This window comes from Chelonia mydas, chromosome 2 (genome assembly GCF_015237465.2).
Source record: "Chelonia mydas isolate rCheMyd1 chromosome 2, rCheMyd1.pri.v2, whole genome shotgun sequence".
NCBI classification, from domain to species: Eukaryota; Metazoa; Chordata; order Testudines; family Cheloniidae; genus Chelonia; species Chelonia mydas.
The window spans coordinates 139,323,292-139,345,068 of NC_057850.1; the positions used below are offsets into that span (position 1 = coordinate 139,323,292).

Below are 21,777 nucleotides of genomic sequence, written 5' to 3' on the forward strand. Positions count from 1 at the left end.
TTGGCTTAGAGGGAATTAAAATCAACAAAGGGGGTGGCTTTACATCAATGAGTATTTCAGGCAGGACTTCACGGAGGGTTCGAATAAGAAATGGTGCACCTAAGTAATTGTTCTTATTGGAACAAGCAGGTTGGTCTGGCCTCTGATTGATACATGGCTAGATTTACCTCGCTGTACCATCTCTGTGAGTGACTGCAGTGTGACCTAGAGGAATGAGTCCCCTAGATGGGGGAGGGGAGGAAACAAATGAGTACAAAACAAATCTGGTCTATTTCTCGTTTTGATCCACTCCATCTATCTTTTACATCTTTGGCTGGCAGCAGACGGTGCAGAAGGACTGCAAGCCATCCACATCTCATGGCTGCTCAGCAGAAGACGGTGCAGTAGGACTGCTAGCCATCCTCATCTCTTGCCTGCCTGGCAGAAGATGGTACAGTAGGACTTTTGCTAGCAATCCGTATCGCCTGCCTGCTCACCATAAGATGGTTCAATGGGACTGACTGCAGGACTAAAGAGAATGACCTGGTCAAGTCACTCCAAATTTAGTCCCTGTGCCCATGTCTGCCCAGGCGCTCCCAGCCGACGTGGCCAGGAGCACCTCGGACATGACGATGACGGCTACCAGTCGTACTGTACCGTCTGCTGCCACAAGGCATTGGGTTGATGCTGCTGTGTAGCAATGCAGTACCACGTCTGCCAGCACCCAGGAGACATACGGTGACGGTTACCTGAGCGGGCTCCATGCTTGCCGTGGTATGGCGTCTGCACAGGTAACTCAGGAAAAAAGGCGCGAAACGATTGTCTGCCCTTGCTTTCACGGAGGGAGGGAGGGAGGGAACGGGGGCCGACGATATGTACCCAGAACCACCCGCGACAATGTTTTAGTCCCATCAGGCATTGGGATCTCAACCCAGAATTCCAATGGGCAGCGGAGACTGCGGGAACTGTGGGATAGCTTCCCACAGTGCAACGCTCCGGAAGTTGACTCTAGCCTCGGTACTGTGGAAGCACTCTGCCGAGTTAATGCACTTAATGCACTTAGAGCATTTTCTGTGGGGACACACACACTCGAATATATAAAACCGATTTCTAAAAAACCGACTTCTATAAATTCGACCTAATTTCGTAGTGTAGACATACCCTAAGAGAAGGACCTTACACCGGCAGACAGTGATTTTGATTCTTTCTTTTATACCTCTATAACTAGCTAAGTGATAAGAATACACCTAAATTCTTAGGTTATAGGCCTTTACAGACGAGCCTGAATATCTATGTCCTAACAAAAACTTCCTTCAATACTCTTGTACAAAGTTAAATACTTGAAACCAAAACAAAACACTTCATTTTGAATTGAATTTAAGGTTTAGTTTGACCCCCAAATGATGTATTTTTTTTAAATTTCCCGTTTGCCAAAAATCTCAACAAATTCTGTTTTCAGGTTGATCTGAAAATTGTTTATATTTCTTTCTGGATTACAGATTTAGGCACCTGTTTTGGAAAATCTTGGCCTTAATCTCTTTCTGCCTCAGTTTTTCCATCAGGATAATACTGCTTACAAATCTAATAGGAATGGTTGTGTGGATTGTAAACTGATGTTTGTAAATGCTTTGAAGAAGAAACTTGCTCTATCCTATCGTAATACATTGAAAATTAGTAGAGAAATTATTTGCAAGATTTTAATGAAATGTAAAGGTACATTTACACTAACATGGGGAAACTGACAGCTCTTATGGCTTAATTTTTTTTTCTTTTTATCCAAGTCACACTGACCAGCTGAAGGAAAGTATTACAGGAAAAGGCAAAACAGTCTTCATTTTCTTATTGCTGTGAAAACTGTGTTACACTATGTTCATGTCAGTGGCTGGGGGGACAGGAGCTTTATGATGGTTCAAGACTTTGAGAAGGTTTTTCCAACAAGCAGGTGACTCCATTTTTCCTGTAGAACTCAGCCTGCACACGGTTAATCCTTGCATAATCTCTGATCGACTGCTCTACAGGCTGGTTTATGTGTCTCCCATATTCTGAAGAGGACAAAACAGCAATGGGTCTTGCCAGTTCCTGTAAGAACATTATTTAGATTTTATATTCCTTAACATATAAACACACATGCAAAACAGTAGAGGAGCCACTGCTGTGACAAATATAGATTGCTAGATCTGGTGTAGCAGCTGGTGACAAGTGGGCCTTCAGCCTAGACAGAACTGTATAATATGTGTTAGAGCAAGGCACATTTGTTTAGCCGAAAAACAATTACAGTCATTAGTCTATTTCCAAAATTCCTGACTGAACTTTAACAATAGTGATAAAATATGAATGCATCACTGAGATATGGATATCTCCACTGAGATGGAGATATGCTCTGAATGACTATATACTGATTACTTGTACATATCCATATGTATATCCACACCGTAAACATGTGGAGATAATTGCCATGTCATTAGTTGCAGACCACATAAGAAATTAATTTAGTATTTTTTGGGGGGGCAGTAGTGAGGTTTTATTAGCACACAGTTGGGATGACCTGTACAATGCACTTGTGACTGTGATGCTTGTAATGCTCCCGGCCAGGTTTTGTGCTCTGCTATCTCTCTACACCTTCATGTATTCTGCCCACATAACTTACTGCAAAAAATAAGTTAATGAAATCTGAGCGTGAAAAAATCAGTTCACTGACTCACCCGTAGTAAGCAGGAGGCTTTCCCTGGCGATTGTAGAGGACTAAGCCACTGATTTCTGTGCAATTAAAGGTCTCGTTTTAAAAAACAATCTTATGGTTATGACGCTGACCTTGTAAATGTGAACTGGCTGTAAATGTAGACTGGTGCAGCATTACCCTCCTGAGTCACAGCAACCAGGAGGCTCTGGAGGCAAAAGAGACAGAAAACTTTCTTCCTTCCGGTAGCTACAGTGTGGATGGAACTTCAAATGTATGAGATAACTTGTATGTTTGTATGGGGTCTGGCACAATCGGCCCCTAATCCTAGCTGGGGTCTGTAGGTGCTACTGTAATAAGAGAGGGTGATACATAAAGATGGAACCTACAGCAGGGTTAAGGTGACAGCTCCTAATCTGTGTACAAATACTTGATAAATTTGGATCAAGCCTTAGCTACATTAAAACTTTGGTCTATGTACCACTGGAGCAGCTGTGCTCTGCTGGGAGGTCAGGGTCAAGCATTCTCTGTTGAGTCGATCCAACTACGGAGTGAATGTCCAGAGGAGATCAGGCAAAGCGGGAGCCGGACCTTTCCTGATCTCTAGGAAACACTGCACAACCTTCCTCTTCAAAAATGCTTTGCTGACATCATAACATTTCCAACAGTGACACCCCACTTGTACCCCTAAACTCTACCAAAATAAAAGGAAATTAATCTGGGGAAAATACAAAACACCCCCCAACCAGAGTCTTGACCCCAAAAAGAGAGATGAGCCAGCTCCTCCATGAAGGCTACTAGGCACTTTGCTTTTGAGGTTAGGCAGAAGCTGCTCAGATACAGAAGAGACACTGGGAGTGTTCCCTGACCCACCCAGAATCCCATGATTCACAGGGAAATCAGAGGTAATTCTCACAGATCTTAGAGCTTCTGAACTGAGCATTTGCCCTCCCATGCTGGTGTCTGGGCACCCCTCCTCCCAGGCAGTATTAACTCCTACAAGGATCTCTCCACTTGGACATCCTAAATGGTTTCAGCCTAGCTTTGCTCCACAAACTCTACTGTGCCCTGAGAATACAGAAAATATACAGAGGGGAGACTGCTAGCTCAGGAAAATAGGGTGTGTGTGTCTTTGGGTATGTCTATACAGCAGTTGGGAGTGTGCATCCCTGCTCAGGCAGCTGGAAACATGCCAGCGCTGCTTGAGCTAGTGCACTAAAACTATCAGGGGACGCTGCGGCATGGGCAGCAACGCGGGGTAGCTACCCAAGTAGAAGCCTGCCCGACCCTTTGAGTCTGCACTTGGGTGACTAGCCTGTGCTACTACCTGAACTGCACCATCCACACCTGTCTACCCAGTCTGATGGGCGTGACTTTACTCTTTCCCTGAATCTGGTTTAGGATACTTTGGGAGCCTAAGTCCCATTTACAGACACCATTGACCCACAGAACTCCTGCTTGGCTGTTACCTAATGCTGTAGGTGCCTAAACTCATTCAGCATCTAAACTGTTGCCTCTGGGCACATGTCCTGCAGTCTCACTCTAGATGCCTGAGTGCTTTTCTACTGCCTGAGCATGCGTACTGCTTCCTTGAGATAGGTGTCCAAACACCTCTTTCCCACCTAAGCACCAGGTGAGTCACGAACTAGGAAGGATAGGCATTCAGCTGCCTAAATCACATGTGGGGCCCCAAACAAAACTGCTGAGGGGGTGAAAGTGGAGAAGGACCTCCCTTATAATCTTTAGCCTAGGGGTCTCAGCCAGGATATGGAAGACCCCAGTTCAAGTTTTCTCTTCCCTCCCACTTCTGCCCCCTCCTGAGGGGAGAAGGGAGTTGAACAGTGAGCTGCCACATCTCAGATGAGTGCTCTAACCACTAGGTTATAGTCATTCTAACATTTTCTGGCCCAATACATATTTAAGTATTCTGTTGTTTAATTAAAGTGGAACAATTTCCACAGGAGACAGTGAGGAAACCCTTTCTCAGCATGTCCCAGGGGTTAGAGCACTCACCTGAGAGGTAGCAGATCCATGTTTAAATCCTTACTCTTCAAGTGGAGGTGGGACTTGAAGTGGAGGTTTCCCATATCCCAGGTGAGTGCCCTATCTGCTAGGCTAGAGGTTATGAGTCCCTCCTGTCCCCCAGCTGTGTTGTTTCACGCCCCACAAACAATTTAGGGAGCCAAGTGCCTATCTGCCCCTATTCATGGATTACTAGCAAAGCAAGGCACCCCTGTGGAGCCTGGACTTAGGCACCTATCTCAGAGAGGGGCAGGGTTTAGCATGCCCCCTCTCTGGTTGGTGTCGCCCATTGGCTCGCATAGTTGGCTCCCTGCCTAGTGTGCTGGCTTTGTGGATCACAGTCTAAGGTGCCTATTGTAACAGTTCTTAGGGTACACAGGACAGTTAGTCAACCTGTTACCTCCTGCCTCCAGTGTGAGGGAGTCTTGTTTCTGGTAACTGGCTGTTAGCTCCCTAGCACCATCAAGCCATTCAAGCACTCTCTTCTAGGCTATGCCAGCCCTGTCTTTGCCTTGCAGGTTAACAAGAGGTGCACCCCAACCCCTGAGTCACTTTGAATTGTTCACCTATGCTATCCTGCCCCTAGTACTGGCTACTCACAGAAATTCCAGATTCTCTGCACCCAAAGATGCAGTGTACCCCAATTTACCAGTTTCACCAGGGATGCTGGAATTAGGAGTACTGGGGGTGCAGCAGCACCTCCTGGCTTGAAGTGGTTTCCATCATATACAGGGCTTACAGTTTTGTTCAGTGGCTTTCAGCACCCCCACTATAAAAATTATTCCAGTTCCACTGGTTTCATATTAAACCACTGTTCCTCTAAACCACACAGCACTTGTAATAAAAAAAGTAGTTTTATTTAAGAAAAAATAAAGATGTAACTAAATGGTGAAAATAAGTGGTTACAACACAACACAAAACGAAATCATAAAACACTAACCTGGGTCTACACTTTTCAATAGTTACGTCTACTATATAACTAAGTTCAGTCCATTGCAGATCTGGCTGATTTCACAAGAACCAAAATCTAAATGTTCATGAAAGACCCCCACTTGTTAAGGGGTTTCCTCAGTGAATGGATCCAGAGTGCCTTTCCCTACACTCTGTTATTCTGAAACAATCTTTTGTCTTTATTCAGAGCCAAGGCAAGCTCCTGCTTCCTCTATTGTTCTTTTTCACCTCCAAGTGGTTCCAATCATTTGTGCTTGTCTCTGATGGTTTTCCATTGAGTGTTCTGGGATATGGCAAGGGCAGCCAATAAAACCTGGTATTACCTGGCCAGCTGACTAGGGAGGGGTAACAACTCCCTCTTGCCTGAATGGGTCATCAATGAGACACATTACCCCGATGACAAACCTTTACTCCAAGTCCATAAAGCATACTTTTAATATAAATACATTATTCCTTAAATATTACTTGGTCAGATATTTCAAAAGGATTATGAAGCTTGACAGGTTACAAGATTTCTGTAGATATCCTAAGTTACTCTTTATAGATAAATATCCTATAAGACACATGTTCGGTGTAGTGAGTTTGTCAGGTCTGAGATAAGAGTGCTTTGCAAAGAACAGTGGGCCACATTGTCAAAAGGTCTCTGTCACATCTCTCTCTCCACATTAACTGTGTTGGAGCCAAGCACCTAACTCCAGTGTTGTCAATATGAATGAAGCCACTTTTAATGTCAGCATATAAACCTTACCTCATCATTAATGTTAAGACCTCGATTGTTTGCATGTTCTCTGTCACATCGGTGGAGTTTTTCATTGTAACCCATTGGCCTCTTAAAAATGGAGTCATATGTGGAAACAATCCCTGTCTTGGGATAAAGAAAAAAAAAAAGATTAACTTAAGGTGGTGTTTAACACTGTGAGTTAGAAAATAATGTAGTAGAACTACTAACTGGTGCGTGTGCAGCACTAGATGCTGTGAGGAACATCAGTTATTAGCAACATTTGGGGCATCCTTTTGCAATAGTCTGAAAAATTGTTACAATTCTTTTGTGCATTTGGTTTGTCTGTGAAAATGTGAAACTAAAACAACTTCCACGGTATATGAAAAGACATTGCCAGAGGATTTTTCAGAGAATTTCATATCACTGTTTCCCCCTTTGTAATTTATAGTAACCACATGGAAGCTTAAATCAGTTTCCTTATTGAACTATTTTCCTTCAGCAAATGCATACACTTGATTAAAGAGACATTTTGATTGAAGAAAATGAAGAGAGAAAGGCAGCTTTGAAGTTCATTTTGAAAGAAATAGATATTGAAAGTAGCCTGTGAATCAGCCTTTATCTTCAATTAATGCATATTTTTGTGTAGCTCAGAAACATACTGCATGAGTAATCTCTGGTTCCAATAATATGCATAAACACACACTTGCCACCTCTCCCAGAAACATAAAAATGATTGTACTTAAAACATCTTTTCATATGAAAAACTCAGAGCTCTATTTAATGAGTGTCTCGAGTGAATCCCAGTCATGCATTGCATGGTGTACTCAAGACTCCCACTGATTGCAGCACCGGTTTTTTATATACAAGAAATGAAGCCTTGAGTCCTTGAAGGCCCAAAGTGCTAAGTAATGCACAATTAGCTACAGACACTAGAGATTTATTATTGTTTACAGATACTGAACCATGTATGTTTCAGAAAAAAATATTTGAGAGAGGAGAGGAAAAGACCTTTTGCAATATATTAATAATTACTGTACTTATGAAAATCATCAAAGGCTCTGCACTTTGACCAGAGAAGATCTCAACCTATCACACTGCTCTTGTGACACATGATCAAAAATCTGAAAAAGTGAAACTTTGAAAACTTCAACCTTCATTTTTGGCTCAGCAGTGATGTAATTGTAATTAGGCTTGGAAGGATTAGATTTTTATAGGTAAATGCCAGTAAACATCGATTTCACTGTGTACATACAACCTGACCAAATAAATTCCATCAATAATAATTGAAATTTACAGACTGGCAAAGTAAGAAAAGTGCTGCTTGAGAACTTTATGATTTGATTTAAGGATATTTACTTTGTATATTTTCATGTGTGAGGTTGACTATTTGTGGCTTTAATGGCTATAAAGTTTTAACTTTTTGAATATCAATGTCAATCATTAAATAATTATCTGACACCCGCCCCTCCAGTTTCCCACAAGTGTGAACATTTACATCAATAAATATAAAAAATGCTTAAACCCCATAATTTTGTGCAACTGTGAACATTTAAATAATTTTAAAAATTTAAAAGAAATTATTACCTATTAAACAAAATTCTGCCAGGCCTTATTGTACTTTAGAAAACTGAAGCATGTTCTGATTTTTATATGCTTTGTTTCTATTTTATAACTATTTCTCTAAAAATATTAAAGTCAGAACAGTACTAGATGGTTATAATGGTCTCATTGAAAGGAAACTTTTGGCACTGCCTTAACTATGGTGTCACTAGTGCACTCCTATAGAATCATAGAATATCAGGGTTGGAAGGGACCTCAGGAGGTCATCTAGTCCTCAGTAGTTCTCAAACTAGGGCTGCCGCTTGTTCAGGGAAAGCCCCTGGAGGGCCGGGCCGGTCTGTTTACCTGCCGCATCTACAGGTTCGGCCAATCACAGCTCCCACTCGCCGCAGTTCGCCGCTCCAGGCCAATGGGGGCTGCGGGAAACTGCGCGGGCAAAGGGATCTGCTGGCCACCCTTCCTGCAGCCCCCATTGGCCTGGAGCGGCGAACCGTGGCAAGTGGGAGCTGTGATCGGCCGAACCTGCGGAAGCAGCAGGTAAACAAACTGGCCCACCTTCCCTGAACAAGCGGCGGCCCTAGTTTGAGAACCACTGATCTTGTCCAACCCCCTGCTCAAAGCAGGACCAATCCCCAACTAAATTATCCCAGCCAGGGCTTTGTCAAGCCTGACCTTAAAAACCTCTAAGGAAGGAGATTCCACCACCTCCCTAGGTAACCCATTCTAGTGCTTCACCACCCTCCTAGTGAAAAAGTTTTTTTCCTAATATCCAACCTAAACCTCCCCCACTGCAACTTGAGACCATTACTTCTTGTTCTGTCATCTGCCACCACTGAGAACAGTCTAAATCCATCCTCTTTAGAACCCCCTTTCAGGTAGTTGAAAGCAGCTATCAAATCCCCCCTCATTCTTCTCTTCTGCAGACTAAATAATCCCAGTTCCCTTAGCCTCTCCTCATAAATCATGTGCTCCAACCTCCTAATCATTTTTGTTGTCCTTTGCTGGACTCTTTCCAATCTTTCCACATCTGTCTTGTAGTGTGGGGCCCAAAACTGGACACAGTACTCCAGATGAGGACTCACCGATGCCGAATAGAGGGGAATGATCGCATCCCTCGATCTGCTGGCAATGCTCCTACTTATACAGCCCAAAATTCTGTTAGCCTTCTTGGCAACAAGGGCACACTGCTGACTCATATCCAGCTTGGAGGAGAAGGTATTTGTAAGTATTTGTAGAGGCTGGTAGGGGCAGCGTGCTGGGAGAGAAGCTGAGCCCTGGTTAGGGGGCGGGGCTTCTCTGATTAGGGGTCCTATAAAGGTAGCCAGCCAGTCAGGCAGCAGCTAGGACAGCTGCAGCGGCACAGGAGCCAGCAAACAGAGCTGTAAACAGGGGAGTTTGAGAGGGAATTCTGGTAGAGAAGGTATTTGACTTAGGTAGGAAGGCGATGACCGATACAGAGGTAGCAGTGGTAGCGACCCAAGCAGTGGAAGACACAATGAAGATGACTGGATGTGGAAGCGGTGGCATGTACATGGTCTTGGAGGGGGTACCTGAAAAGAGTTTTGTCTGCATGAAATGCCGGCTGATAGAGCTGATAGAAGAAAAGATCCGAGGATTGGAGATGCAGGGGGAAACTCTGGTTGAATTCAGAAGGGGGTTTGAGCGGATGATGAAACAAAGGCATGAGGAGGCTGAAGGGAAAAGTTCAGACTTGCAGTTGGAAGCAGGACCAAAGAATTCCAAGGGGAGACTGCTGGGTGTGGAAAGTGGACCGTAGAAGCATGTCACTAAGAGAACCAGGCAGAGGAAAAGATGGGCTAGTGAAGGAGAAACAGAGCTCAGGAACAAGTTTGTGGAGTTGGAAAATGAAGAAGGGGCACAGCAGGTGGTCACTGAAGGTGGAAGGGCAAGGAAGAAGAGAAGAGCAGCTAGTCTGAGGGGAAGAGTCAATGGAGATAACACCACCAAATATGAGCCCCAGGAGGATATGGGATGGGTTGCAGAGGATTGCAAGGGACAATAGGAATCAAGAGGATTTGCAGCCAGAGGGAACAGGGGATAGACCGGAGTATCGCACCATCACCAGAAAAAGGCAGGTCTACGTGAGTGGGGACTCCTTACTGAGAAGAATAGAAAGGCCTGTAACCAGAGCTGATCCAGAGAACAGAAGGGTGTGCTGTCTGCCAGGGGCTAAGATATGGGATGTGGAGCTGAGGCTGAAGAGGATCCTAACAGGAGCGGGAAAGAATCCACTGATTGCCCTTCATGTGGGAACAAATGATACGGCTAGATTCTCGCTGGAACTTATCAAGGGAGACTATGCAGGCTGGGGAAGATGCTTAAGGAAATCGAGGCTCAGGTGATCTTCAGAGGGATTCTGCCTGTTCCTAGAGAAGGGCAACAAAGGTGTGACAAGATTATGATGATCAACAGATGGCTCAGGCAGTGGTGCTTTAAGGAGGGCTTTGGGATGTATGGCCACTGGGAAGCATTCATGGACAGAGGACTGTTCTCTCCTTTTCTTTTTGCGAATACAGACTAACACGGCTGTTACTCTGAAAGCTGTTCTCTCGGGATGGACCTCACCTGAGTAGGGAGGGAAATAGACTTCTAGGATGGAGGCTGGCGCAACTGATTAAGAGAGCTTTCAACTAGGAATTTGGGGGAGATGGTTGGGACATGTCCAGGTAATCTCCATGCCGGATTTTAACATTGAGAGGGAAGAAAATGAAGTAAGAAAGGATACAGCCGTGGGTAGGAGAATGGACATAAGGAGGAAGGGTAGTTTAGATACCAATCTAATAGGTGGTACTGGCAATAGAATGGTTTCAGAGTAGCAGCCATGTTAGTCTGTACCCGCAAAAAGAACAGGAGTACTTGTGGCACTTAGAGACTAACCAATTTATTAGAACATAAGCTTTCGTGAGCTACAGCTCACTTCATTTGATGCATAGAATGGAACATATAGTAAGATACACACACACATACAGATAAGTTAGAAGTTACCATACAGAGTGAGAGGCTAATTAGTTAAGATGAGCTATTATCAGCAGGAGAAAACTTTTGTAGTGATAATCAAGATGGCCCATTTAGACAGTTGACAAGAAGGTGTGAGGACGCTTAACTTAGGGAAATAGATTCAATATGTGTAATGACCCAGCCACTCCCAGTCTCTATTCAAACCCAAGTTAATGGTATCTAGTTTGCATATTAATTCAAGTTCAGCAGTTTCTACTTGGAGTCTGTTTGTGAAGCTTTTCTGTTGCACAGTTGCCTCCCTTAGATCTTTTACTGAGTGGTCACAGAGGTTGAAGTGTTCTGCTACTGGTTTTTGAATCATAACATTAAAAAAAAAACAGTAGAAGAACACTTCAACCTCCATGGCCACTCAGTAAAAGATCTAAGGGAGGCAACTGTGCAACAGAAAAGCTTCAAAAACAGACTCCAAGGAAAAATTGCTGAACTTGAATTAATATGCAAACTAGATACCATTAACTTGGGTTTGAATAGAGACTGGGAGTGGCTGGGTCATTACACATATTGAATCTATTTCCCTAAGTTAAGCATCCTCACACCTTCTTGTCAACTGTCTAAATGGGCCATCTTGATTATCACTACAAAAGTTTTTTTACTCCTGCTGATAAAAACTCATCTTAACTAATTAGCCTCTCACAGTTTGTATGGTTTCAGAGTAGCAGCCGTGTTAGTCTGTATCCGAAAAAAGAAAAGGAGTACTTATGGCACCTTAGAGACTAAGAAATAAGGTGCCACAAGTACTCCTTTTCTTTTTACAGTTTTTATGGTAACTTCTAACATATATACACATACAGATAAATGTTCCATTCTATGCATCCGATGAAGTGAGCTGTAGCTCACGAAAGCTTATGATCTAATAAATTTTTTAGTCTTTAAGGTGCCACAAGTACTCCTGTTCTTTTGGCAATAGAATGTCTCTTTACCCAATTAGGCACAATGTGAGCGAAGCCAAACAGCAAAAATTAAGATGTTTGTACACTAATGTGAGGAGCCTAGGTAACAAAATGGAGGAACTAGAGCTATTGGTGCAGGAAGTGAAACCAGATATCATAGGGATAACAGAAACATGGTGGAATAGTAGTCATGACTGGAGTACAGATATTGAAGGGTATGTGCTGTTTAGGAAAGACGGTCATAAAGGCAAAAGTGGTAGAGTAGCATTGTATATCAATGATGAGGTAGAAATAAGTGTAAAGAAATAAGAAGTGATGGAATGGATAAGACAGAGCCTGTCTGGGCAAAAATCACATTGGGGAAGAAAGCTACTAGAGCCTCCCCTGGTACAGCACGTGGGGTATTCTATAGACCTCCGGGATCCGATTTGGATATGGATAGAGACCTCTTTAATGTTTTTAATGAAGTAAATACTAATGGGAATTGTGTGATCATGGGAGACTTTAACTTCCCAGATATAGACTGGAGGACAAGTGCTAGTAATAATAATAGGGCTCAGATTTTCCTGGATGCAATAGCTGATGGATTCCTTCACCGATTAGTTGCTGAACCAATAAGAGGGGATGCCATTTTAGGTTTGGTTTTGGCAAGCAGTGAGGTCCTCATAGAAGAAATAGTTGTAGGGGACAACCTTGGTTCAAGCGATCATGAGCTAATTCAGTTCAAACTAAATGGAAGGATAAACAAAAATAGATCTGTGACTAGGGTTTTTGATTTCAAAAGGGCTAATTTTAAAAAATTAAGGAAATTAGTTAGGAAAGTGGATTTGACTGAAGAACTTGTGGATCTAAAGGTGGAGGAGGCCTGGAATTACTTCAAGTCAAGGTTGCAGAAACTATCAGAAGCCTGCATCCCAAGAAAGGGGAAAAAAGTCATAGGCAGGAGTTGTAGACCAAGCTGGATGAGCAAGCATCTCAGAGAGGTGATTAAGAAAAAGCGGAAAGCCTACAAGGAGTGGAAGATGGGAGGGATCAGCAAGGAAATCTACCTTATTGAGGTCAGAACATGTAGGGATAAAGTGAGAAAGGCTAAAAGTCAGGTAGAGTTGGACCTTGCAAAGGGAATTAAAACCAATAGTAAAAGGTTCTCAAGCCATATAAAAAAGAAGAAAACAAAGAAAGAAGAAGTGGGACCGCTAAACACTGAGGATGGAGTGGAGGTTAAGGATAATTTAGACACGGCCCAATATCTAAACAAATACTTTGCCTCTGTCTTTAATGAGGCTAATGAGGAGCTTAGGGATAATGGTAGGATGACAAATGAGAATGACGATATGGAGGTAGATATTACCACATCCGAGGTAGCAGCCAAACTCAAACAGTTTAATGGGACTAAATCGGGGGGCCCCAAATAATCTTCATCCAAGAATATTAAAGGAACTGGCATATGAAATTGCAAACCTATTACCAAGAATTGTTAATGAATCTGTAAACTCAGGGGTTATACCGTATGACTGGAGAATTGCTAACATAGTTCCTATTTTTAAGAAATGGAAAAAAAGTGATCCGGGTAACTACAGGCCTGTTAGTTTGACATCTGCCGTATGCAAGGTCTTGGAAAAAAATTTGAAGGAGAAAATAGTGAAGGACATTGAGGTCAATGGTAATTGGGACAAAATACAGCATGGTTTTACAAAAGGTAGATCGTGCCAAACCAACCTGATCTCCTCCTTTGAGAAGGTAACATATTTTTTAGACAAAGGACATGCAGTGGATCTAATTTACCTTGATTTCAGTAAGGCATTTGATATGGTTCCACATGGGAATTATTAGCTAAACTGGAAAAGATGGAGATCAATATGAAAATTGAAAGGTGGATAAGGAACTGGTTAAAGGAGAGACTACAGATGGTCATACTGAAAGGTGAACTGTCAGGCTGGAAGGAGGTTACTAGTGGAGTTCCTCAGAGATCGGTTTTGGGACCAATCCTATTTAATCTTTTCATTACTGACCTTGGCACAAAAAGTGGGAATGTGCTAATAAAGTTTGCAGATGACACAAAGCTGGGAGGTATTGCCAATACAGAGAGGGACCGGGATATCATACAGGAAGATCTGGATGACCTTGTAAACTGGAGTAATACTAATAGGATGAAATTTAATAGTGAAAAGTGCAAGGTCATGCATTTAGGGATTAATAACAAGAATTTTTGTTATAAACTAGGGATGCATCACTTGGCAGTAATAGAGGACGAGAAAGACCTTGGAGTATTGGTTGATCACAGGATGACTATGAGCCGCCAATGTGATCTGGCTGTGAAAAAAGCTAATACAGTCTTGGGATGCATCAGGCGAGGTATTTCAAGTAGAGATAAGGAGGTGTTAGTACAGTTATACAAGGCACTGGTGAGACCTCATCTGGAATATTGTGTGCAGTTCTGGTCTCCCATGTTTAAGAAGGATAAATTCAAACTGGAACAGGTACAGAGAAGAGCTACTAGGATGATCTGAGGAATGGAAAACCTGTCTTATGAAAGGAGACTCAAAGAGCTTGGCTTGTTTAGCCTTACCAAAAGAAGGCTGAGGGGAGATATGATTGCTCTCTATAAATATATCAGAGGGATAAATATCAGGGAGGGAGAGGAATTATTTAAGCCCAGTACCAATGTGACACAAGAACAAATGGATATAAACTGGCCATCAGGAAGTTTAGACTTGAAATTAGATGAAGGTTTCTAACCATCAGAGGAGTGAAGTTCTGGAATAGCCTTCCAAGGGGACCAGTGGAGGCAAAAAACATATCTGGCTTCAAGACTAAGCTTCATAAGTTTATGGAGGGGATGGTATGATGGGATAGCCTAATTTTGGCAATTAATTGATCTTTGAATATTAGTGGTAAATATGCCCAATGGCCTGTGATGGGACGCTAGATAGGGTGGGATCTGAGTTACTACAGAGAATTCTTTGGCTGGTGAGTCTTGCCCACATGCTCAGGGTTTAGCTGATCGCCATAATTGGGGTCAGGAAGGAATTTTCCTCCAGGGCAGATTGGCAGAGACCTCGGGGGTTTTCGCCTTCCTCTGCAGCATGGGGCACGGGTCATTTGCTGGAGGATTCTCTGAACCTTGAAGTCTTTAAACCATGATTTGAGGACTTCATAGCTCAGACATAGGTCGGGGGGTTGTTACAGGAGAGGGTGGGTGAGATTCTATGGCCTGCGTTGTGCAGGAGGTCAGACTAGACTATCATAATGGTCCCTTCTGACCTTAAAGTCTATGATTCTATGATTCTCATCCACTGTAAACCCTCGGTCCTTTTCTGCAGAACTGCTGCCTAGCCACTCGGTCCCTAGTCTGTAGCAGTGCATGGGATTCTTCCGTCCTAAGTGCAGGACTCTGCACTTATCCTTGTTGAACCTCATCAGATTTCTTTTGTCCCAATCCTTTAATTTGTCTAGGTCCCTCTGTATCCTATCCCTATCCTCCAGAGTAGCTACCACTCCTCCCAGTGTAGTGTCATCTGCAAACTTGCTGAGGGTGCAATCCATCCCATCCTCCAGATCATTAAGAAGATATTGATCAAAACCGGCCCCAGGACCGACCCTTGGGGCACTCCACTTGATACCAGCTGCCAACTAGACATGGAGCCACTGATCACTATCTGTTGAGCCCGATAATCTAGCCAGCTTTCTAGCCACCTTATAGTCCATTCATCCAGCCCATACTTCTTTAACTTGCTGGTGGGAGACCATATCAAAAGCTTTGCTAAAGTCAAGAAATAACACATCCACTGCTTTCCCCTCATCCACAGAGCCAGTTATCTCATCATAGAAGGCAATTAGGTTAGTCAGGCATGACTTGCCCTCGGTGAATCCATGCTAACTGTTCCTGATCACTTTTTCTCTCCTCGAAGTGCTTCGAAATGGATTCCATGAGGACCTGCTCCATGATTTTTCCAGGAACTGAGGTGAAGCTGACTGGCCTGTAGTTCCCAGGATCCTCCTTCTTCCCTTTTTTAAAGATGGGCACTACATTAGCCTTTTTCCAGTCATTTGGGACCTCCCTGATTGCCATGAGTTTTCAAAGATAATATAATGGGGTTATTCAATAAGGGAAATATGTTACTTGGTGTTCAAGAGGAGGGGCTGTTTTGTTTTTTAATCTATTCTCCCTTTCACTTCTCAGAGGCGATGAGCCTTGCAGAATTGTAGGTGGTGATTTGTCCTCTCCATTATTATACTTCACTATAGCTTTTCCTTTGCTCTCCATATTTTATTTAGAAGCCAAGTAAAGATCTACCTCATGCTGGTTAAAATGACTCACTATATCAATGAAGAAAATTCAGCCTCTCTTGGATTTGAAGGTAGACAGCCAGCCTATTATGTTTAACTGTAAATCTGTCCTAGATAATCTGTTTTGCGCAGTTCTGCCAGAATTATACCAATTACATTGCTGTGGTTACAGATCCTTGTTATCATCTGGCATGTCAAGTCCCACCTAGTTTTGCAATGTCTGGCTGGTTATTTTGTCTCCAGATACTTTACTGATATTAATGGTAGTCATTTCTATCAATTGCTAAATGCTAGGATAGTAGGCCTGTATTTTTAATAAACCAGTCAAAATGAATGAATCATGTAAAATGGACAAGCAATCCATGTCTCAGGTGAGCATTTCCTATGATCTGGCTTAATAAAATCAAGCACTTGTAAATCACTTTGCAAACATTAATTAAAGTTCACAGCATGCCTAACAAATAGGCATGGGGTAATTTATAGATGGGGAAATGAAACACACACTGTTTACATGAATTTGCCCAAAACCAGAAAGGGAATCATTGTCAAAAATGGGATTCAAATTAAGGATTTCCTGTCTTCCAGTCATGTTCTCAGGCCACTAGCCAGTGCATCTGTCTACCTCAATCTCTGAATTACATTTGTTTTTAACACTCTCTGTTGAAATAGTCAATAAGCATACCCCAACAGTCAGTCAGCTTATTCCCCACAGTCACCCAATGCAAACCTCAAATTTGTCATGTCTTTTTAACTCATGGTCTAATAATTCCTTAGTTATGCAGACCCATGGGTCACATCTATGCTTTTTTTCCAGGCCATTTCTCATGCTTATTCCCATGGTGCTATCCCAGATGAGAATCTATGAAATAGCTGTTAACACTTTTAGTTTTTACTTTATTTTTATATTATCAGAGTGGCATCTTGTGACACTCCCAGATTACCTGGTTTGTAAAAGTGACTTCATATTCTAAACAAAGCTCTGCCATATGGCAGCTGATCAATGTGAATTTGATATAGAATTTACAATGAGACTTTATCAGCCATTTTTGGAGCTGCAGCCTCACCTTGGCTTAATGTTGTTGTTCTCCCTTTCTTTCTTTAATCTTTTCAGCACAGCATTAACTATTCTCATTCACAATGCTCATTTGGCTCTGGCACTACAGTGCCTTTCCTGGGTAACTCTGAAACCTGCAGATGAAAATGAGCAATGTCAATGAGGATTATTTTAACAAAACCATCCAACCAATGTGGCAAGTGGATGGGCTGTGGTGATCTTTGTCAAATGCATTTGATAAGTGAATTGTAACGTTTTGGATTGAAATGAGCAATTCATTTCACACACATGATTAAGCCACACTCAGACCATTGCAGCACTACTGACCTATGCTGAATGTGAATCAGGAACAGAAGTGAAAGGTTCTATATCCTGTTACTTAGCTGTGAGCAGGTAGTACTTTTATCCTACTTCATATAAAATCTTCACAGTCAAACTTACCCCCTACCTAGGTTTTTGTCTTTGTTGGTGACTCCAGTAATAATAGATCATAAATCTCAGCCTAAGATTTCTCCTCAGTCTTGGCTGCTCCTAGAGTTTCCTACAGCACCTTGATAACTCTGCTTCTCCTTCTTGCTGAAAGTTAAGCCTCACCTATCCTAATGAGTAAGCAGTATTTACTCAGCAGCTTTATGCAGTATTTTAATTCCTGCTAAGAGAGAGAGTTAACATAAGAGCCCTAAATCCCTTTGCTGGGTAATAGATTTGGTCACCTCATCTTCAAACTCTTAGGCACCTACAAAATCACTGAGATTCACAAAGTTGGAGTTAAGCACTCAGGCTTCCTATACAACAAATGGAGGCAGACAGGTACCTAAGAATGGATTCACAAAAAGCCAGCATGCCAGACGGCTTCCTGCCTAAACTAGCCAATGGGAAATGCCAAGGAGAAAGGCACATGCTAAACGCTACCCCTCTCAGGCAGGTCAGTGCCTAAGGCTATGTCTACACTTAAAACACTGCATCGACTTAGCTGCAGCTGGGCTGCATTATAAACTTCAGTGTAGACATGATAGTGATGGGAAGTGTTCTCCTGTTTGCTTTAGTTAATCCATGAGAGGTGGTAGCTAGGTTGACAAGAATTCTTCCATTGACCTAGCCATCTACATGGGGATTTAGGTTGTCTTAACTACGTTGCTCAGGGGGTGTGAAAAATTCATACCACTGCACCGTGTAGCTGTATCAGTCTAATTTTCTAGTGTAGACCAGCCCACCGGTTGGGATGGAGGGAGGCACCCATCTCTGCTTGGGATTCTCAGCTATGAACCCTCTCCTGGAGTCAGATGCCTCTTGCAAGAAGCTTGTGGAGAGGGAGGCCTCCATAACTTCCAGTACAGTGGTTAGGGGACTCATGTGGGATATGGGAGACCCCCAGTTCAAGTCCTACTGCCTGAGGGGGATAAGAGATTTTAACAGGAATCTCCCACTTCTCAAGTGAGTGCCCTAACTGACAAAGTTTAGGTGCCTACAGGGTTTGACGGCAGCTGAGTGGGGTGTTTTGTGAATACGATTGGTGCCTAAATCTGGGCCTACGTCTCTTTGTGAATCTAGCCTATAGTAGTAAAGTTAACCATGTGCATGAATGTTTGTAGAATCAGAGCCCTACTGATGTTGAACTATTTTCCACTTCTGAACCAATATGGAAAATATTTTCTATTTCAATCTCTGACAGCACAGACTTCTCAGCAGAAATTGGACACCTAATCTGTGCCAAATATAGATAGCACTGAGATATTTTTCAATAAAATCACTATCTGAAGTATGTTTAGAGGTTTAAACAGAGGACAAAATTCTGTTTGTCAATTCAATATGTTTTGTTGAAATTCACTCCAACTCTTTTCTGTATCACTTTTCCCATCTAGAAAATGTGGGTAATACCTTTCCTCCTCCAGTAGTGTTGTCAAAATTAATTACACTTCACAAAGAACTTTGAAAATGAAAAGTGCTTTGTAAGTGTTAAAATGGACTTTCCAGCATAAGGCAAAAGTGTGACAGTCTCATGTGGTTGATTTGTGTGCCTTTAAAATATTGGCATCAAATTTCAGACGGTTGTGTTGTCATCATGTCTACTGTGACTAAGACCAACCCACCCCAATTTTATTAAATGCAAATACATGGTCCCAGATTGAATTAGACTGCATAAAAGACTGTCAAAAAGCTGAACTTCTTATACATGCCCTTTATTAATTTCGCTAGGGCTCAGTAAATCTCCATTTAACCACTTTTTTTCCCTAGGCTGTAAATTATACTCTAAGGAGCAAACAAGATTTTCCAGATGCTGAACATCCTTGTTGATATTAATTGCTTTACTTCGGAGGAATGATGAGTGCTGACCACTCAGGGGCCCAGGCTCTGCAAATTTAAGATTTAAGGGTGGGGCGTGAAAGCCAAGAATGGATTTTCCTCTCTAGGTGAAATGTACAAACATCTACTTACTTCCTTGCACATCCGTGTGTGTGATGTTTCTCCTGCCCCCGGCAGCCTCTTCGCTTTCACTCCCATGCGCCCTCCTTTCTTTTTCCTCCTCTTTTCATTCCCTCCCCCCCCAGCCCCGCTCCATGCTGTCCTCTCCGCGCCCTGCCCCGTTCTCCTCCCCCTCACCTTGAACTCCTGGTGGAAGTAGCTGTGCTCCGGAGGGTCCCTGCGGCCGGGCGGGATGTAGCTGAAGGCGGACAGGGCGCAGAGCGGCAGCTGGTGTTTCCCGCTTGCCTGCTCAGCTGCTTTCTCCTCCCGCTGCCCGTCTGGTTCCGTCGCCTCCTGGGTGCGCGGCATCCCGCGGCCAGAGCCCGGCCCGCCCGGGGCACAGAGCAGGGAGGCCCAGCTGTTGCTGGTGTTTCTGCGTCCCGTGGTTACTAGGAAACACACTGCGTATCCAATTGTGAGGTCACACAAAGGGAGCGGGAAATGAGAGGCGCCGGGCGCCACATAACAAGCTGTAGGCGTGTTGGCACCAAAGGGAATCTCCAGAGGCAGGTAAGTTCTGCCCTGCAAAGCGCTCGCAGGGTGGGGGAAGTTTCCCCCCATGTGTTCATTTGTCCCTCTACAGCCCAGGTGGCGCCGTAGCAGGACGCCCCCTTCTGGCTCCCGGCCTAGGTGTATTTTTGACAGGGTTTCATCCTTTCAGGTAATGTGCTGAAATAGCTCCCGCATGCTCAGATATTGGCCATGGACATAGAAAGAGCCCATGTGTCTCAAGCTCGCCTGTCAGGTGGGCTCCCAGTCCCCCTACTCTGGGTTTGGACTGTGCTGTGCGGCTCCCACTTTCCACTTCACCGATTCTGTATTTGGCCAGAGGCTCGCTGTGGGGAGGCTGTTTGCTAGTGTGGTAGTTCTGTGCAGGGATCTGTGGTGCAAGCTTGTTGGTTTTTAATTGTTCTCCCCAGTGACTGGTGCATTGGGGTGCGATTGCTGGTCTTGGCCCTAGAGTTCAGTTGTTGCACTGCTCAGCAGGTCAATGTTTCTGATTCTGAGGAGGAGTGAGATATAGGAGTGGATCATGCTTTTATTTGGATTTAATGTTTCCTAATGGAGACTGAGCATCTGCAGCTTTGGCTGAGATGGTACCAATCATTTCTTTTCTTTCTGTGTATGTATGTGGGGGGATAGCTGGGGGGAAGGACAGCTCAGTGATTTGGGCATTGGCCTGCTAAACCCCGTGTTGTGAGTTCAATCCTTGAGGGGGCCATTTAGGGTTCTGGGGCAAAAAAAAAAAAAAATTGGGGACTGGTCCTGCTTTGAGCAGGGGGTTGGACTAGATGGTCTCCTGAGGTCCCTTCCAACTCTGATATTCTATGTGACCTTGAATAATGGACGCTCCTGCATCTTCCCCTGCGTGTTCCTCAGTGACTGATCCCCCTCTCTGAGGAACTCTGCAATGCATTTGGGCCATATCAGTTACAGCACACAGCCAGAGCAGTAGAATAGGTCCTTAAAAGGTCATAAAGTTTCATTTACACCCATGTTTAAATCCCCTTTACCCTGCGAGAGCAAAGTGTCCTATTAGATATGAGAATTGGGCTCTAACTTCTTTGCTTTCTAACTTGTGTTCGATTCTCCTCACTCAAATTGGGCACCCAAAAAATTAACTTCTGACTTAGTAGCAGTTTACAACCACTTCACATTCATTTTGTAGAGAGATAAATTTAATAATTTTATTAAGATAATGTTGAAGTAAAAAGAAAACGGTACAGAGTTTAGGCCTAGAAGTTTTTGGTTATCAGGGAATAAGGTACAGATTATCAAGGGGTGCGAAATTCGGTTTAGGAGCGGGTGGCGTAAGGAATACATAATCTGCAATCTCCCCGATTGGGGGTAAAAGTTTAATGGGTCAAAGTACAGACATTGAGACATGGGGGTACGTTGTCCATATAATGGCTATGTTCAGGTGTGGAGTATAATGAGCGGTTATGATGATGAGGATGGATCTACCCTCATTTGGTGGGATTTAATGTTCAATGAGTTTATGGTCACAGTTCATATGGTCCAATGGAAAAAGTCTCTCAGTCCCTTTCCCATAGTTGATGCACAATGTCGTACCGACTTACACCTCGTGGTACTGTCGGTGGCTGGTGATGGGTTTGATGTAGATGTCCCT

General features: G+C 43.3%; 1 protein-coding gene across 3 annotated transcripts; it reads right to left on the bottom strand.

The window, feature by feature from the left end:
- Positions 1 to 1,757: 1,757 nt before the first annotated feature.
- Positions 1,758 to 21,394, bottom strand: C2H5orf49 (chromosome 2 C5orf49 homolog). Of its 3 annotated transcripts, none has more exons than XM_043540279.1 (4): positions 19,785 to 21,394; positions 6,378 to 6,490; positions 2,682 to 2,736; positions 1,758 to 2,058 (listed from the first exon to the last, which is right to left on the bottom strand). In XM_043540279.1, the coding sequence occupies exons 1-4, from the start codon at positions 20,205 to 20,207 to the stop codon at positions 1,879 to 1,881; spliced, it is 771 nt and encodes a 256-aa protein (XP_043396214.1). In that variant the 5' UTR covers positions 20,208 to 21,394; the 3' UTR covers positions 1,758 to 1,878. The 3 variants fall into 3 exon arrangements, with proteins under 3 accessions (XP_043396214.1, XP_007057866.3, XP_043396215.1); XM_043540280.1 differs by lacking the exon at positions 2,682 to 2,736 and adding an exon at positions 2,791 to 2,864 and having other exon boundaries at positions 1,953 to 2,058; positions 6,378 to 6,494; positions 19,785 to 21,388; XM_007057804.3 differs by lacking the exon at positions 2,682 to 2,736 and having other exon boundaries at positions 6,378 to 6,494; positions 19,785 to 21,375.
- Positions 21,395 to 21,777: the final 383 nt, after the last annotated feature.

What these genes read in the sequence shown, in the direction of transcription:
- C2H5orf49 (XM_043540279.1), bottom strand. Translation starts at nt 20,207, where the DNA reads ATGGGGGGAAACTTCCCCCACCCTGCGAGCGCTTTGCAGGGCAGAACT. An exon ending in ACTTCCACCAGGAGTTCAAG is followed by an intron (nt 6,491 to 19,784) that starts GTGAGGGGGAGG and finishes ATCCCAAGACAG; the next exon opens with GGATTGTTTCCACATATGAC. An exon ending in AAGCCTCCTGCTTACTACGG is followed by an intron (nt 2,059 to 2,681) that starts GTGAGTCAGTGA and finishes ATGTTCTTACAG; the next exon opens with GAACTGGCAAGACCCATTGC.